The 18099-nt window shown below is 50.5% G+C and overlaps 2 protein-coding genes and 1 long non-coding RNA gene across 8 annotated transcripts in view; 1 reads left to right on the top strand and 2 right to left on the bottom strand.

The window, feature by feature from the left end:
- Positions 1 to 1523: 1523 nt before the first annotated feature.
- Positions 1524 to 3801, bottom strand: LOC120391772. 2 transcript variants are annotated; one of them, XR_005591476.1, is made up of 3 exons: positions 3308 to 3801; positions 2717 to 2874; positions 1524 to 2621 (listed from the first exon to the last, which is right to left on the bottom strand). It is a non-coding gene; the product is annotated as an uncharacterized LOC120391772 (long non-coding RNA). The 2 variants fall into 2 exon arrangements; XR_005591477.1 differs by having other exon boundaries at positions 1524 to 2476.
- Positions 3802 to 4444: 643 nt separating this feature from the next.
- On the top strand, positions 4445 to 8456 carry RPL36 (ribosomal protein L36). Of its 4 annotated transcripts, none has more exons than XM_039515845.1 (4): positions 4445 to 4605; positions 4910 to 5004; positions 6993 to 7127; positions 8321 to 8456. In XM_039515845.1, exons 2-4 carry the CDS (start codon positions 4912 to 4914, stop codon positions 8408 to 8410), a joined length of 318 nt encoding a protein of 105 aa, XP_039371779.1. In that variant the 5' UTR covers positions 4445 to 4605; positions 4910 to 4911; the 3' UTR covers positions 8411 to 8456. The 4 variants fall into 4 exon arrangements, with proteins under 4 accessions (XP_039371779.1, XP_039371780.1, XP_039371781.1 ...); XM_039515846.1 differs by having other exon boundaries at positions 4496 to 4624; XM_039515847.1 differs by having other exon boundaries at positions 4573 to 4648.
- A 625-nt stretch (positions 8457 to 9081) lies between these two features.
- Positions 9082 to 18099, bottom strand: part of LONP1 (lon peptidase 1, mitochondrial) — a 56915-nt gene continuing 47897 nt past the window's right edge. For both annotated transcript variants that reach the window (XM_039515836.1, XM_039515837.1), the window contains 6 exons: positions 17859 to 17975; positions 17398 to 17538; positions 17146 to 17311; positions 16188 to 16396; positions 11444 to 11608; positions 9082 to 9987 (listed from right to left, as the gene is read on the bottom strand). In XM_039515836.1, the coding sequence (XP_039371770.1) occupies positions 9823 to 9987; positions 11444 to 11608; positions 16188 to 16396; positions 17146 to 17311; positions 17398 to 17538; positions 17859 to 17975 (963 nt within the window). In that variant the 3' untranslated portion in view covers positions 9082 to 9822. The remainder of the gene's footprint in view (positions 9988 to 11443; positions 11609 to 16187; positions 16397 to 17145; positions 17312 to 17397; positions 17539 to 17858; positions 17976 to 18099) is intronic.

Here is an 18099-nt window from a genome sequence, read left to right as displayed (position 1 = left end):
GTACAGCACCTCGTACAATGGGACCTCAACTGGGGGTGCTGGGTCCTACCGCAGTTCACATCATAAATACATTTTCAACCCCAGGTGCTATGCTAATACAAATCCCAGTCTGACAGGCACACGCCTAACCCGAGAGACTGGGGATCTTAGCTGAACCCATGTTCCTCTTCTTTCTCCATTCTTTTTCTGCTCTTCATTACCTGCACCCATGATGCTGCATCTAGACTGAGGCCCTGAGAGGGCAATCAGAGCCATGTGAGAAGATCCTGAGCCCAGCTCCACCTAACGCCCAAATTTAGGCTTTGCTGTGACCAGACTCGTGCTCAGCTGCCCCCCCACACACACCCCTGTAAGCACTTAAACATTCAGGGTCAAGCACCCCCCCCCCACCCTCCCGGGGACTCAGGAATTCAGTGCCTCTGCTCTCCTCACTTTGATGCAAGGGAAGACTGGGATAATGTGGCCCTCCCTAGGTGTGAGGGATCCCTGCAGTTTGGTGTCTGTTTCAGTTGGGCCTCCCAGACGTAAAAGGATCTTTGAGAGGCTAAGTCTCTCCTAGAAAGCACCAGCCTGCAGGGCTCATTTGTGATTTCTTATTTTTTATAGCCTGTCTTCCACTGTCACCTAAAGGGGTGATGCCCTCTGTCATGTTCCTGTACCAGATATGAATGGGCTGCAGAGCTTTCTCATACACATCCGCTGCATTCATCATCAGCAAGGCTACAATTATGTCACGGAGGTCACGGTGTCCCTAGCCTCTGTTTGTCAGAGTGGAGATGGATGGCAGGAGAGAGATCACTTGATCATTACCTGTTAGGTTCACTCCCTCTGGGGCACCTGGCACTGGCCACTGGCGGTAGACAGGATACTGGGCTGGATGGACCTTTGGTCTGACCCGGTATGGCCATTCTTATGTTCTTGTTCTTAATCCGTGACTTCCAGAGACCTCTGTGACATTTTCTGCCACGGGGCTGGAGCTCCCAGCCCGCTCCCGCACAGCGCCCGGCCCCACCCTGGTGGAGGAACTCTGCAGCTCCCAGCCGCAGCAGGTGGCAGGGGACTCCCCTGCAGCTGCCCAGCTGCAGCAGGTCCCTGCAGCTTTGAGACGCTACATCGGGTGAGGGGACCCTGTAGCAGCCCAGCTGACACAGGTGGCAGGGAACTTCCCAGAGCTGCTCAGCCACTGCACAGGGGAGTTGGGGGCCAGAGCTCCCACTCACTGCAGCAGCAGGGGACCCTGGAGCTCCAGCAGCAGTGGGTGCTGAACCCACCTCCCCATTTTGTCAGGGATATTTTTAGTGAAAGTCTGGGACAGGTGGGGGGAACTTCTGTGAATTTTTGTTTATTGCCCGTAACCTGTCCATGTTTTTACTAAAACTATCCATGACAAAAATCTTACCCCTAATAATCAGATCCTTTAATGCTCTGACAGGTATAGCTGAGGTTAGCTTAACTAAGGTACGTATCAAGTATCGGGGGTAGCCGTGTTAGTCTGTAGCCACAAAAACAACAAGGAGTCCGGTGGCACCTTAAAGACTAACAGATTTATTTGGGCATAAGCTTTCGTGGGTAAAAAACCTCACTTCTTCAGGTATGTATGTTACACACAGTGCCACCTACTGGCTGAACAGTACAATAAATTTAGCACTGCATTACATCACCTATAAATTCTACATTCCTACCACTTACAATATTTGCACTATCACTGTCTTTGAAATTCAATATGTATCAGTCTGTTGACTGTCTCTGAATCATACTGGTTTCTAATTACATGACCTGAACATGTAACAACTTGTTCATCTGGCTGTCCATTAGTTGCAACGACTGGCTGTAGCTGGTTTGGAATCCGAGTCATCTTGTTCTGCACCTACCATCTGTAGAGTTTGCTCTCTTGATTATTCTTTCTGAGGAATACACTGTAAATGTTGATGGTTTCTGTTGAACTCTCCACTGTCAGCCTCAGTTACATATGATCTGGGTGCTGAATTCTTTGTCTTTAGAAGTTTATCCATCCTTTTTCTCCATCCAATTTGACATGAACATGGTTTCCAAGTTCTAGACCTGGCAGTTGTCTGAGTCATGTCTGTTGTAAAAATGTTCATAAAATCTTTTTGCCTTTGTATCTGATTTAGCTACTCTCTTCATGTCTGGCCACCTTGGAGATTGGAAAAAAAAAATCTAAGTTGGAACAGTAGTTCTGAGTTGCCTCTCCAACAGGAGTTGTGCTGGACTGTATCTAGTCGCTGCTACTGGTGTTGATCTGTAGCTCAGAAGAACAAGGAATGGATCTTGCTGCTGAAGGGTTTTCTTGGCTGTCTGTACAGCTCTTTCAGCCTCTCCATCACTAGCGGATAATGGTGGCTCCTAGTGTCCCTGCGCCTCTGACTGCCAGATGCTGGGACTGAACAGCAGGGAATAGATCACTTGATAATTGCCCTGTTCTTTTCATTCCCCTTAAAGCATCTGGTACTGGTGCCTGTTGGAAGACAGGATATTGGAGTTGGACCACCTGTCAGACCTAATATGGCCATTCTTATGTAATATGATCAAATTATATTTTGTTCAGAATTACTTAAATTCTGCTGCAATGAATTGTGGTCTGTTGTCCATCACTAGTTATTCTGGAATACAGAAGTGAGCAAAAGTGCATTCCAGTTTACTCATAACATTGTGACATGTTATGTCTTTCAAGTATATTATTATTATTTCTATGTACCTGGAAAAATAGCTCATGATGACCAGGTAATGATGTCTTCTGAATCTGCATAAATCTGCAGCTAGTCTCTTCCAAGGTCGCTCCGGTAGGGGTGTTGGTAAACTGTATGGTTCAGCATTGTTCATCTTGAACACTGCATGCAGTTCTGGTTGCCCCATCTCAAAAAAGATATATTAGAATTGGAAAAGGTGAAAAGAAAGGCAAAGAAAATGATTAGGGATATAGAACAGCTTCCTTATGAGGAGAGATTAAAAAGACCAGGTGTTGAGTTTAGAAAAGTGATGACTAAGGAGGGATATGAGAGAGGAGAAAGTGCTGTAGTTTTATGCAGAAGAATGCACTCACCACAGGGCCAGCGGAAGCTTCCTAAAAGTGTGGGGGGTAGCCTGCCCCCTGAGGCCCTGCCCCCACACCACCCCTTCCCTTGAGGACTTGCCCCCGCATCACTGTTCTCCCCGAGGCCCCGCCCCCACACTGCCCCTTCTCCCCGAGGCCCCACCCTCATGCTGCCCCTTCCCTGAGGCCCTGCTCCTGGGCCGCCTCTTCCCCATGAAACTCCGCCCCCCCCCCTTGCTCTTCTTTGCCTCTCACCCACTCATGGCTGACCTCCCCTGTTCTGGTGCCCCTAGTTCACTGGAGTGCTTCTGTTTGTACCCATAAATTGTTATTTAGAGAGACACGGATTTTCTTGAGGTTCACTTCAGCTTCCTCCTTGCTAGAAGGCAGTTGTCTGTAGTTTTCCTGTTCGTGGTTAAAACAAAATAAAGGAGTTCATTGCTGCTCCTGTCTATGAGTGATCACACGTGTTCCTCACCACACAAATACAACTGCTGTGGAGAACGGGAATAGGGACGTGTTATTTACCCATTCACAACACAGAAACAAGGGTCACCAGATGATAGGCCCAGGCAGCCCGGTCTGGCTTCACGCAGGGCAGGGGCCTTGCTGGAGCGTTCTGAACGCAGTACGCTCCTGGCGCGTTGGGCCATCGATGGCTCCTAGCCAAGGGGTCAGGGCCCCACGTTCTGGGGGTCCCTAACCTGTGACTGCCTGAAGCGGGCAGTGGAGGAGAGGAGGGGGGGGCCTGTGGGCAGCCGGGCCACGGGTCAGACCCAGTGTGGCGGGGGGGGGGGGGGAGGGGAGCCTGCCCGGGCTCGCCCCCCCCCCCGGGCCCGGGGGCCCCACGAGCGGCTCCGCTGGGCTGACCCGGCAGCAGATGGGAACCATCGGAACGGGGGGGGGAGGGGAGCCTGCCCAGGGCTCGCCCCCCCCCGGGCCCTGGGGCTCCAGGAGCGGCTCCGCTGGGCTGACCCGGCAGCAGATGGAACCATCGGAACGGGGAGGAGCCTGCCCAGGGCTCGCCCCCCCCCGGGCCCTGGGGCTCCAGGAGCGGCTCCGCTGGGCTGACCCGGCAGCAGATGGAACCATCGGAACGGGGGGGGGGAGGGGAGCCTGCCCAGGGCTCGCCCCCCCCCCGGGCCCTGGGGCTCCAGGAGCGGCTCCGCTGGGCTGACCCGGCAGCAGATGGAACCATCGGAACGGGGGGGGGGGGCACAGGAGCCTCTATAAGAAAAAGTCCCAAACTCGGGACACCTGGTCACCCGCGGCTCAGGCCGCCGGCCCGGTTCTCTCCGAGCCCCGACCTGGGAGGCCCCTGGTTGCAGGGGCGCGCGGCTGCGGGAACACACCCGGGCCAGGCGGCTCTGTGCCACAAGCGGCTCGACTCTATGGTCACAAGGCGAGGTAGAGAGAGCCCCTGAGCAGCCCCTCCCCCCAGCGCTGTGTCCCTCTCCTCAGCCTAGGAGGACCGGAAGGAAAGCTTGCTATCCCAGAGATCCGCGCGGCCTCACTCCTTCTCCTTCCGGTGTGGCGCGTTCGGCTCGGGGCAGGTGAAGTCCGGACTGGCCGGTCGGGAGAATCCGCGTCCATCCTGTGCGGGGAGGCGCTGGGGGGTCCCTCGGTGGGAGGGTCGAGGTGTGGGGAGCTGGGGCCGAGGAAAGGGGGGCGGCTCGGGAGCTGGAGGGGGCGGCTCGGGGGCTGGCGTGGGAAGCTGGAGGGGAGGGTCGGGGGACGGGGGGAAGCTGGAGAGGGGGCGGCGCTGGGGAAGTTGGGCCGGGGATCCGGAGACTGGCTGGCGGCGGGGGGGCTATGCCGGGCGCGGCCGGGGCTGACTCGCTGCCGCTCTCCCCGCAGACATGGCGATCCGCTACCCCATGGCCGTCGGGCTCAGTAAGGGCCACAAGGTGACGAAGAACGTGTCGAAGCCCCGGCAGTGCCGCCGCAGAGGGGTGAGTGAGTGGCGGGCTGGGCGGCCTGGAGCCCGTGGCCTGACCTAGCACTACTGCGGCCGCGGAGTGTCTCAGCCGCCTGGGATGCTGTGCTCACGGCTAGCCACGTGCCTGACTGCTAGAGCTGAGCTGGGCAGTACTGAACCCTTTGGAGGTAGCTGGGCCAGGCTTCCAGGGGAGCGATGGCTGGCTGAGACCATGGCCGGTGCGTGGGAAGCACAGGCTGGCCTTAGACTTTCTGCAGGGTGATGTTTGGTGGGGGGCTATGCCAGGGCCAAGAAGCCCCAGACAGTGGCTTGCAGCTGTTGAGACAGGCAGGAAGTTACCATTTGCCCTGAGCAGTCGCTGCACAGACCCATGCAGGTTTAATACATGGAGGCCTTAATACATGGAAGGCCTGACTCAGTTGGCAATGCAGAGCTCTACTGGCTAAGTCCTGGTAAGTTCTGCTGATCATTGTCCTTGTAGCAGAGCCCCCATTGGCGCATGGCTTTAGAATGGGAGGGTTTGTGTGAATTCTGAAATGTGTGGCTGACTTTAAACAAGTCAGTGCATGTTCTTTGCCATTCCATCGTGGGTTATTTGTCTGGTGTCTAAGGTATGCTAAGCACATGACAAAACAAATGGAGGCAAGATACCTGCCCTGCTCTTTTCCATAAAACAGTAGATGGGAGGAGACTGTAGTGAGATAGGATGTAATATAGAATCGTAGGACTGGAAGGGTCTATAAAATCATGACTGATGTGGAGAAAGTAAATAAGGAAGTGTTATTCCAGAAAGAACTAGGTAAGTTCATGGAGGACAGGTCCATCAATGGCTATTAGCCAGGATGGGCAGGGATGGTGTCCCCAGCCTCTGTCTGCCAGAAGCTGGGAATGGGTGATGGGATGGATCACTTGATGATTACCTGTTCTGTTCATTCCCTCTGAAGCACCTGGCATTGGCCACTGTCAGAAGACAGGATATTGGGCTAGATGTAATAATTGGAGATGTACCAATCTTCTAGAACTGGAAGGGACCTCGAAAGGTCATCGAGTCCAGCCCCCTGCCTTCACTAGCAGGACCAATTTTTGCCCCAGATCCTTAAGTGGCCCCCTCAAGGATTGAACTCACAACCCTGGGTTTAGCAGGCCAATGCTCAAACCACTGAGCTATCCCTCCCCCCATTGTACCATTGGTCTGACTCAGTGTGGCCCCTTTTATGTTCTCGTGCGACCTTAGCAGCCACCTGTGTCCTGCTTTTCTTAGCCAGGGGAAGGGGGCATACACAATTTACACTTAAATCCAGTTTGTTAATCTGGGTTAACCTGTGCTTTATTTTTTTTTATTCTTGTCGCACCTACAATGCATGAGGACTGCCTAGTTAACAGGCCTTTGCTTACGTACATGGCATCCTTCTCAGACCTTGCCTCTTGCACTTGATTTGTTCCTGCATCTGGCTCTGTTCTAGTTTGCCAGATGTATCTGAAATGTCATCTTGTTGCAGCTGAATTTTGAACAATTTCCCAAGGAGATCCTGTTTTCCTTTAGAAGCTGGAGTATCCTAGCTTGAATGTGCAGTATCTGTGGAGGGAGGACTAGCCAGCTGGCTCTATGTGTGCCGATGACTGAAATTCAAGTGGCAGTTTGTTGGGTTGGTAAAGTTCAGGTATTTGCCATGTCAGGCAGGAATACATAGTGTAGAGCCCAGGGGCTTACAAGTGACACGGAAATTACAGAGTAAAACCTGGGCAGTCTCCTGGGGTCTGCCTACAGCTGCTGGTAAACAGGTACGTCCGTCTTTCCAAACTGAGTGCAAGTCTTGCTGGGTGTATGAAGGCTGCTTCAGGTGTGTCACTAGTACCAGAATCATTGCAGTTCTGGCTCTTCAACAGATTCCAGTTGCATGGAACATATGGCCCAACCACTAACTTAGCAAGGCTTTAGGCAAATAACATTTTCCCTAGCCTCTTACATGCTGCTCACACTGAACCATTGTTTCTCTGCAGCGCCTGACCAAACACACTAAGTTTGTGCGAGACATGATCAGAGAGGTCTGTGGCTTTGCCCCCTATGAGAAACGTGCTATGGAATTGCTGAAAGTTTCCAAGGACAAACGTGCGCTGAAGTTCATAAAGAAAAGGGTAAGTGAATTTAACATCTTTGGGTATGTCTATACTTAAGAGTTTTTGCGCTGTAAGTTTCACTGGTGATAGGGAACTGGTGAAAGTAAAGCACTGATTTGTGTACTCATTCAATTCCTCAGGTGTCAATGTGTTTACACTACCAGTACTTCAACCCCAATGAGAGCAGTGGTGTAGTGCAGCTCCCTTGATAGGTCTTGTGGGAGGGTGGGGTGAGTGGAAAGCATTCTGGGTCCCTGCACAGTGCTTCGTGCTGCCCTGCTTCATGTCTCAGGAGCCCTGTTACTTCCTTTTTTCTTTTCTGGCATTTTTTTAAACCCTCCTGCTGTCTGGCAAGGGGAAAGGGAGCTTCAAACTTCCTGGGGCTTACAGGGGGAGGGGCAGATGTCCATTTACCTGGCGTCAGAGCAGCAGCGATGCTGGCCAGAGTGGTCGCTTTTGGAAATGGGATATTCTACGGAGGCCAAAAGGTGTTTACAGTGGTAGAATGTGTCTTTACTTTCAAAACAGCGCAAAAACAACAGTGGTAAGAGCTGTATGCCTCTTGGGAAGGTGGTTTTCTTTTTGCAGTGAAACTTGAGTTTCATTGCAAAAAGTCATTAACAAGTGTAGATGCTCCTGTGATTTTGGTGGAAAAAGGGACCTTTTGCGCTTTAAATGGTAAGTGTAAACATATCCTTACTTCAGAGGGAGTCCAGCTTTGCTAGTTCCTCTCCCCCCTCACCAGGTCAGAGGATCCCACCCTATAGCAGACTTGGCTCTGCCCTTATTCAGTGCTTTGAGCAATCAGGAGCCTGGTGGAGGCATGGTATAGGAGAGCAGTAACAGCCATGCCTCTCCTAAGTTTAGCTCAGTGGTGGAGAGACTGTAGAGGCTCTCCCTTGAAGTGGAGGCCCTGAAGGGTGATCCAGAACTTGCTTTGCAAAGCTGAGGGGAGTGAGACTGAGCTGAATTCATCCAGCGACTTGGACCAACAGGAAGTAAAACTCAAAATTGCTCTGAGCATGCAACAGCTACTGGGATTTGGGTGGGGAGAGGAGCTGGCTGGGGTTGTTCCATCAAACTGAAGGAGCCCCTGTTCAAGCTGTGAACATGCATTTCCTTTGTCTCCCAAAACAGCCTGGCCCATGTTAGACACAGCATTTCATGCTGATGCTGTAACTGCTCACTGTGCTGCTTTCTTTCATACACAGGTTGGTACTCACATTCGGGCCAAGCGAAAACGTGAAGAGCTCAGCAATGTTCTGGCAGCCATGAGGAAGGCTGCTGCCAAGAAGGATTAAGCTGCAAAAACTCTTGTAACTCATTAAAGTGTGTTCAGAGAATCCAGCAGTGTGGTGGTGTTACTAGCAACTTGACAACTGGAGACCACTTGCTGGGGGAATGGACAATGCTGAAATACCTTCAAGAGTAACAAAGGGTTAAACTTGGCCTGTCTCTTGCTTTACATTTGAGAGACAAGGTGGGTGAGGTAACATCTTTTATTAGACTAATTTTTTGGATCTAGACCTGAAAGAGGTGTGAAAGCTTGTCTCTCACCAAGAGAAGTCAGTCCAATAAAATATTACCTCACACACCTTTTCTCTCTGCTGGGACCAACATGGCTAGAACAGTGTAAAATGTTACATTTGTCTGGTTGAAGAACCAGTGTGTCATTATCCTGGACAGGTGAGTGGCATACCAGGGTGAGGAAGGGGTAGTGAGGTTGTATGTTCAATGCTTCTCAACTTTGTTTCTTAAGGCATACCTGTGCAAGTGTCTGTAGAGCATCTTGTCCTTAACTAAAGGGGCAGGCTTGTCAAACTGACCTTAGGGGGAGGGCTGAATTACTCCTAACCCCCATGTTCCCCTTGAAATATTAGACTTGCACTAGCAAGAGTCAACTGTGTGTCTCATCCATCTGCTGTGGAACTCTCTTGAAGTAGTAGATGCATGTGAGCCACTTAACCAACTCCAGGCTTGGAAAACAGCACCAGTGGCCTGTCCTCCTTCAAGATAAGGAACTCCTGCTGAGTCCCAGCTGCCTTTGTTCAGGGCAAGCTGGGACCTATATTCACCAGCCCTTTAAGAATGACAGCTGTAAGTCTCAGTAGGTTTTGGGGACGGCTCTTCCCGTAGAAAGCAGGAGCTAGGGTTGGCTGCTTTCAAAGAATCACTTCAGCTCTAGGGCACAGGTGATTAGCGTAAAGGACTCATCTGCATCAAGCTAAAAAAAGGGCTGCAGCTACCATCTAGGATGAAGTGAAAAGCAAAGCCAGGATCTAGCCATGTTACTCTTTACAGAGCTTTCTCTAAGCTGCCATAACCCCTTGACTATGAACATGCCTATTTCAGTGGAGAATAAACTGCTACCGTTATTCCTAGCTTCATAGGGAAACTTGGGATTCAGACTGATGTATAAGTGATTAAAAACCATCTTCAGTAGATGAGGCAGGACAGGTTAGCTCCATGGCTAGTGCAATGAAAGTCCCAGACCCACATCTTACTAGAAATATTTTAATCGGGTCATAATTCAAATCACTTTGTAAACCTAAGTGGGAAATGCCTCACACTAACCAAGGCAGTAGTAAATTAAGCCATAATCAATTTCAGTGGCTGCGCAGCAGCAATATTTATGCTCCAGAACATCTTGCTTTTGGGGTAGTGTAGAGCAGTCAGGGACAGACCCCTTCTCAGTACAAACGGTTCATGTCAGTCATCCTCCAGGGGTATCAAGTTCTGGAAACACTATGTCAAATATTTTGTTGTAGTGCTCAACAAAATGCACTTCTAGTCCTTCTGTAATGAAGTCAGCAAGGTCATAGTAATCCTTCTTGTTCTCTGATGGGAGAATTATACAGGTAACACCAGCTCGCTTGGCCTAGGAAGGAAAGAACACCGTTATAGGAAGTGTATTTAGCAAAGGAAAATCTGTGTAACATGTCTTTGGCTAGAAGAAGTAGGTCCCCTTCATTTCGCATAGTCCTGGATTTTACAGATTAAGGCCTCTATCTTAATCTTTGTCACTATCCAAAAATTTTCCTCCACATTAAGAGATGCCAGGGACAATTGAAATGGACAGTATCTAAGGCTGCCGTGTTTGGTCTTAGCCAGGAGAAACTTTAGCAGACCTGAAGTAAAAAAAAAATTTTTTTTTTTTTTGCTTGGGTAGTTTAGACAAGGTCTACCTAGTCTGCAGGATTTTAAAACCTTGCTCTAAACAAGGTCAGGTTGTACAGTTTAGAAACAGTGCACTGGTTGGCAAGGGTTAAGCAGGCTACACTTTGCCCACTATCAGTAGAAGTTACCAATGCTTCCTTCAGAGATGCAAACGTACAATAGGCCCCTCAATCTTCCAGAAGCCATTCAAGCTAGATAATCTTCCATTACCAGTCTCCCTCTACCCTCCTATTCCTGGGCAAAAACCAAATGCTGCCACCATGCAAAATCAGGGGTGGGCAAACTACGGCCCATCGGATTGTCACCCCTGTGGTGCCATGGGCCCCACGTCCCTTGCAGGTGGGGGCAGAGGGCTCTGCACTGCCCTTGCCTGCAGGCAACACCCCGGCAGCTCCCATTGGCTGGGAATGGAACCGCGGCCGGGGGAGTACCCACAGGCAAGGGAAGCGCGCAGAGTCCCCTGTTCCCTAGGGGCGCGGGGCCAGAGCAGGCAGAGAGCCTGCCGCATGCTGTTGCCACCCTGGAGCCTCTCCAGGTAAGCAGCTCTGGGCCAGAGCCTGAACCCCTGCCACACCCCTCCTGCACCTCAACCTCCTGGCCATAAGCCCCATCACACTCCCTTGCCCTGAGCCCGTTCCTGCACACCACACCCCCTCCCACCTCCAGCACTCTCTCCTGCACCCCAACCCTACAGTCATGGCCTTGCACACAATTTCCCCACCCAGATGTGGCCCTTGGGCCAAAAAGCTTGCCCACCCCCGTGCTAGATAACAGCACAGGGACAGCGTTGGTGCCAATAAAAGCTGACCTTGTGGCCACAGGCAAGATCTCCATGCTCACACTGCCTGTTTGCAGTGTTGTTGGAGCCGTGATAGTCCCAGCCTATTAGAGACACAAGGTGGGTGAGGGAATATCGTTTACTGGGCCAACTTCTTTTGGGGAAAGAGACAGCCCTGAAGTGTAGCTCGAAAGCTTGTCTCTTTCCCTAACAGAAGTTGGTCCCATAAAAGGTTTTCCCTCCCCCACCTTGTCTCCACTCTTAACACCCAGGAGTAAGTGGGCCAGCACTACAGTGCCACCAATCATAGCAAGCACTCTAGGGCCATCCCCATTGTCATGCTCCAGCAGATGATCATACACAAGGGGAAAGTGCTTACTGCAATAGTCTTCTCCTTGATTCCACCAACAGGAAGAATCTTTCCAGTTAATGACACCTCACCGGTCATGGCCATGTTTTGCCTCACTGGACAATTCATGGCCAATGACAGTAAGGCCGTTACTATGGTACATCCTGCGCTTGGTCCATCCTTTGGAGTTGCTCCCTGGAGAGAAAAAGCCACATTGGGACAGTCATTCAAACCAAATCAGAGCTTGTGTGAAATACTGATTACCATCATGACGCTACACAGATCTGCAGCAGAGCCCACTCCCACACCTTTGTCATCGCCAGCTTAGTATGGCCAGGGGAATAGAAGCCCAGTTCCAGACTTCAGCAGGTCTTCAAATTTGCTGTCTGATGTTGCAACATTGGATTTACTGCAAGGATGTTTGGCTGAAATGTCACTGGTTGAATCTTGGATGTAGCCCCTCTCAAACATTACAATTGTCGACACAGCTCTAATATTAGCTTCAGTTCTCTCAGCCTGTGGTTTTCTACCCAGGGGGGGCATCTTAGATTTCCAAAGGGATCATCCACCTCCATTTAAAATTTAGAGGTCCACAAATGAAAAAAGGTTGAAAACCTCTGTGCTAAGCCATAGGACACTAGGATCAAAGATACCACAGATTCTGGATGCACTTACAGTCTAGAAACTCAAAGAGATGTAAGCACCTCCTGAAGCACTTTCTTGTATCCTACATGACATGCCTAAACACCCGTTTTCCCACTCACCCTGCTCAGGAGGTGGGGATAGGCCAGGTCAGGGGCTTTACAACCTGTGTGACTACTTACCAGAGAGGGAATAAAGAAGAGCCTTGCGATTGCAAGGCTAGTCCTCAATAGCATTTAGCAGAGGTACAGTGCCAGGAGAGAGAAAGTTACTGTAACTCTGGTTCTTCCAAATGTGTATTCCAAGTAGGCATGCGTGCATGCCAGTGACTTTTGCCTAGCAGTACCTGTAGAGGGGCAGCACTCGCACCTCATGTCTAGTCCCTCCGTTATGGAGTTGCCCCGACCCCCATGTTCCTTCGCACCAGGGAAGACTCCAGTGCAAAAGGGATGGAGGGTGGGTCATGGAATACACATCTGCATCACATCTCAAAGAACCACAGTTACAGTAAGTAACCATTGCTGCTTTGAGGAGATGCAGACACGTATTCCAAGTAGGTGACTCACGAGCAGAGCAGAGTTAGTCTATCAGACTAACCATCGCAGGACCATTCTTCCACAGTAGCATCCACTCTGGAAGATGCAGTGATAGCATACTGGTCCGTAAAACGTACCTATGGATGACCATGTGGCCGCCCTGCAAATGTATAATATGGAAATATCATTAAGATAGGCTACTGACGTTGCCTGTGCTCTCGTTGAATGGGCCCATATCTGCTGAGGAGACGTTGCCAATGCTCTCTCATACACAGTCCTGATACAAGATGTTATCCCTCTAGAGAGATGGTCTGTGCAGAGAACACATGTCCCTTCATGTGGTCTGCATAGGATATGCACAGGTGAGGTGAAGCATGAAACAGTTCAGTCCTGTTCAGATAAAAGGCTAGACACCATCTAACATATGGAGGCGCTGCTCCGCTGTTGAGAAATGTGGCTTAGGGAAGAAAACAGGCAAATATACAGCCTTGTTCAGATGAAACTGGGAAACCACTTTGGGTGTGGCCAAAGCATTACCTTACTCCTGGAGAACTGTGTGTAAGGAGGCCACACCATCAGGGCCTGGCAAGGGTGGGCTATCAAGAATGTAGTTTTCTGAGATGAGGGGCAGTGGACAGGAAGCAGGAGGCTCAAATGGAGACCCCCATCAGAGCTGTTAAAACCATGTCCAGGCCCCACCCTTGCATCCGACGAAGTGGGTATTCACCCACGAAAGCTCATGCTGCGAAATGTCTCTTAGTCTATAAGGTGCCACAGGATTCTTTGCTGCTTTTACAGATCCAGACTAACACGGCTACCCCGCTGATACAAGGGGACAGGCTCTCGGACCAGAGGATGTAGGTGAAGAAATCCTTTCAGAAATTTCATCACCATAGCGTTGGAGAACTCCGATTTCCCTTGGATAGGGGGATGAAACGCTGATATTGCTGCCCAGTTCCAAGCCTGATTTCTGAAGGTGCAGCAGATACTCTAAGATGTCCTGGATGGAAGTCCCTATCGGATAGATTCTGCATCACACCAAAAACCTCTTCCACTTCACTAAATAGGCCGTCCTAGTTAAAGACTTCCTGCTGTTAAGTAGGACCTGTTGGATAGCCTCTGAACAATGCTCTTCCTCCTCGTTTAGCCATGCCAGAAGGTGAACAGAGCTGATCACCAGATGTAGCTGTGGTCTGTGTGAGGTCATCGGGATGGAGAGGAAGTGGCAGGGAGGCTGGACTGACAGAGCAAGGAGATCTGAGAACCAGCACTGTCTCAGTCATGCCGGGACAATTGGGATGAGTCTGGCTTGACCCGCCTTAAGCTTGGCGATGACCTGGGGAATGACTGGAATAGGAATATAGCAGTCGACTGTCAGCTACAGTGGAAGGTGTTGGAGAGGGAGCCTGGGCGGAGTCCCGGCCCAAGAGCAGAACAGGCAACACTTCCAGTTTTCCCTTGCCGCAAATAGGTCTATTGTGGGGATGCCCCATATTGTGAAAATAATCTGAAGGATACAAACCTTCAGGGGCCATTTGTGGTTCAGGGAGAAGATCCTTCTGAGATGGTTCTGCACCCCTGGTAAGTGGACAGCTACTGGGGTGATGTCCTCTTCAATGCAGAACTGCCACAGGTTGATTGCCTCTAGGCAGAGTGACCTGGAGTGGGCTCCCCTTGTTCACATAGTACACCGTGGTGGTATTGTCAGTGAGTATGTGAACCACTGAATGCCTGATACGGTCCTGGAAGGCACAACATATGTTGTGGATGGCCTGGAGCTCTAACACATTGATATGGAGTGAGGCTTCCTTTACCAGACACAGGCCCTGCACCCTCAACAAGTCCAAATGTGCCGCCAAACCCAGAAAGGAAGAGTTGGTAACCTCCAACTTGATTGGCACACTTGATTGGGACTCCTTGGCACACACTGGGTGGGTGGGGACTCCCACCAACCAAGGACTCCAGAACTGGTGGAGGAAGGCGAATCAACCTTTACAGAGAATGCAAGGCAGAGGGGTAAGCTGTTCTGAGTCGCATCTGAAGAGGGAGAAAGTGCAACCTGGCAAACTGGACCACCTGGGTGCAAGTGGACATGTGACCCAACAGGCTCAGACACACGTGGACGGTCATATGGAAGGCTGAGATTGCAGACTGAGGTACCCCTGTTGAATTGCCTACGAGTGGTCAGTCGGCAGGTTGGGGGTAGGGTTGGGTTGCTTCAAGGCTAGAAGAAGGGGTTCAGGAAAGATTTCTTTCACGATGCAGTCCCCATCAAGTATGGGCTGTAACTGATGATATTCTGTATGGGTTCAAGTGGGGGTGGTAAGTGGTAAGTGGTGTGCAGTCAGTGGGTTTTTTTTCCCTGTACTGAAGCAAGTTTTCTCAGGTATATGGTTGTCCTTGTGTGACACACTCCTCAGAACAACCAGACCCATGAGCCACCGTGTTCTCTCTCTGACTTAGCAAGAGAGCTTTACTGGAGCCTCGACTGTGAGACAGCTCCCAGCCACACCAGTCTGTCTGCCTCACCAGCCAGCTCCTCAAGACTGCCAGCATTCAGTGAACTGCAGTCCCCGAGTTCCCCAGGCCCATCTCTCTGCTGCGTCTAGTCCCTCTCACTGGACACTCACAGGTGTTAAGTTCACTGCCTCCAAAGAGACAGTGCACACCTTGTCCCTGGGTTAAATCTGGCAGTTTGCAAGCAGAACTCAGGGTCTGAGGATAGCACAAGTATCTTCTCTCTCAAGCACGGTCCATTACCATTACCATAGTATCTGTGCACCTCATGCTATCTTCACAGCCTGCCTTGGAGGTAGGAAGTGCTATTATCCCCACTGTGCAGATTGGGAGCGAGACACAGGGTAACACTAATGGTACATCTACATAGCCTGTGGCCTGGGTCAACAGTCTCTGCCCAGGACGGCTTGTGCAAACACACTAAAACCAGCTGAGTAGAAGGCACTCTGAGGTTCTGGGTCAGGCTGGAGCTGGGGCTCTGCAGCCGATCCCCTTGTCTGCACTCTGGCCTGTGCTGCAACGTCTACACAGACAGTTCTAGGCCAGCTAGTGAGTCCCGCAAGCCTGAGTCTGTCACCCAGGCGGGGAGGCTCACTGCTGCGGGAAGTGTACACATACCTGGTGTAAGTTAGAGGCCTGTGAGGATGGAAGTTTCACCAATGTGACCTTTCCCAGCTCACTTGCCCAGGGACTCTGATGACGCAGAGAACTGAACCTAGGTCTTCTAGTTTTCAAGCTACCGCTTATTCAAAGGGCAAGTCATTTCACCTCTGTGCCAGGCTTTCCCCATCTACCCAACGGGGGCAATACTGCCCCAAAAAGTGATCCTGGCTAAAGAGCAGTGTGAATAGTATCACCTCACCATGTGCTTGCTGAGGAAAGGAGCTGACAGCAAAGCTCATGTGAATATCTTCAGGAGTTGCCAGGGAAAATGCCATCTTTTAATTTACTCAGGTATTGCTGCTGAAAGCAGGTTTTCTACACAGTGCATGCAACTGGGCTAAGAGGCTCTACTCCTACATGCCAGCTCTACCTGTCTAGGTCCCTATACAGCCCCCATGGACCCAGGGTCTCTTTACCTCTGGCACGTGCAAATGGATGTGGGAGGTCACCAGAAAGTCAATGGTGGGTTCCTTCTGCATCAGGAAAGCTCGTGCAAATGTGTAAGCTATTTTGGCACTCTCTTTCATCACATCTCCCAGTTGTCCTGTTATTTCAAGGGACCCATCCTTGTTTTCCTTGTCTTTGGGTCGCCGCAGGGATGTTTCAATAAACAGAGTGGAACCTCCTATGAAAAATGAATACAGGAATCTTTAGAAGATCCAACAAGAACCAGACTAGAAGCAGCTTGTGCCAACCACTCCATATTAATTTTGGTGAATATTTTCCCCTGCACATAACCAAGCGCTCTGGGTTATCAGGAGCCATCTCTGACAGAACACTGGTGTACAGCAGCAGTCTTTAGATGAGGCAAGAGGGCCACCCCATGCTTCTTGCACTCAAACCAGGAAGCAAGGTCTCTGGTGAGACACAGTCCATATCCCATGGTGCACAATGTTTGTGTACCTAGGTAGCACATCGTGCTGCTGGAAGATAACAGGCTCATGCATGCATGCTACAAAAATCTTTACATTCAGAATTAGTCCCTCCCACAATATGAAGCCTTGGAGAAGCAGCACACTGGCTTGAAGCCAAGAGGGGTCTGATATGAGGGAAGAAATGAGTATCAGCTTTCAGCAGAGAACAAGTCAGGAGTTAAAGTAGCCACAGGAAGAAGTTTCAGTAATGCTAATATAGCTCCCCCACTGGACCAACGGGGGACATATTACTTCCTCTCCTGCACAGCTGCTTTCAGAAAAAAGGCATGGAAACTTCAGAGGAGCAGTAATTCAGCTCCCCAGCTGCTGCTCACCATTCAGCACCAGTAACTCTGCTTCACTGGCGAAAAGGAAGTGAGTTTCTCCTGGAAGCATGACCACCCATGACAAATGCCCACCTTGCTAATCCCCCATTGACTCTGCTGCAGCTGCATCTTACCCATAGCTGTCCAGGCCAGGCCCATCACCACTCCAGGAGGAGTGAGGTCATACATCCGATCCACAGTGAAGATGGGCTTGCCAACAAAGTCCTGCAAGTTTTCAGGGGTTACCTCAACTGTTTCTGCTTCTCCACTGACAATCTTATAGGCAGATTTCCTTAATACCTGTGCAAGAGAGTGATTAGTTACTGCAGAAAGCTGCCAAGGCAGAAAGCACACAGAGGACGACTTGACATTCACAGCACCCTCACCTTCTCCACCTGCTTCTGCAGGTTCCTCACTCCACTCTCCCTGCAATACTGCTTGATGAGAACAGTCAGCACATCTGATGAGATCTTGGTCTTGTTTTCATCCAAACCACTCAGGACACGTGCTTGAGGGACCAAGTACCTCTGAAAGAAATCAGCCACCATGTGTTCCTGTTAGTCCCCACAACTGAATGCTTGGTCATCCCATTTCACCCAACTTCATTCTGCTCAATGAATACTTTCTAGACATGCCTAGGACTTGTCTTAATTGGAAATCCAGTTGGGAGTGCAGGTCTATTTTGGACCTGTTCTACATGGCAGTGTTCCCTTGAACACTGTACCCAAGTTGACTGGTTGTGCAGAGCAGACGCTCAGGTTTACTCTGCTAAAATACCCTTTTTTGTCATTTCATGCAGTCTGTGCATAGCAGCACCTAGTGGTTCATTAGTGAGATAGCTTCTCACCTCTGCAATTGCAAGTTTCTCTTGTGCGACATATCCTGACACATTGATCATTTCCATTCTGTCCCGCAGCGGCTCTGGGATGGTGTCTGTCACATTGGCAGTACAAATAAAGAGCACCTGGATATGACAAGATAAGCCTGGTTAGGTGTTTCGCATGGGCATGCTGCTTCACTTTACTCTATCCTCGAGTTCTATCCCCCTACTGTTGGGAAGTCAGATTCCAGAGCAAGCTGTTCTCTGC

Source organism: Mauremys reevesii, linkage group 26 (genome assembly GCF_016161935.1).
Source record: "Mauremys reevesii isolate NIE-2019 linkage group 26, ASM1616193v1, whole genome shotgun sequence".
Lineage (NCBI taxonomy): Eukaryota > Metazoa > Chordata > Testudines > Geoemydidae > Mauremys > Mauremys reevesii.
This window is presented reverse-complemented; position numbering and strand designations above follow the sequence as displayed.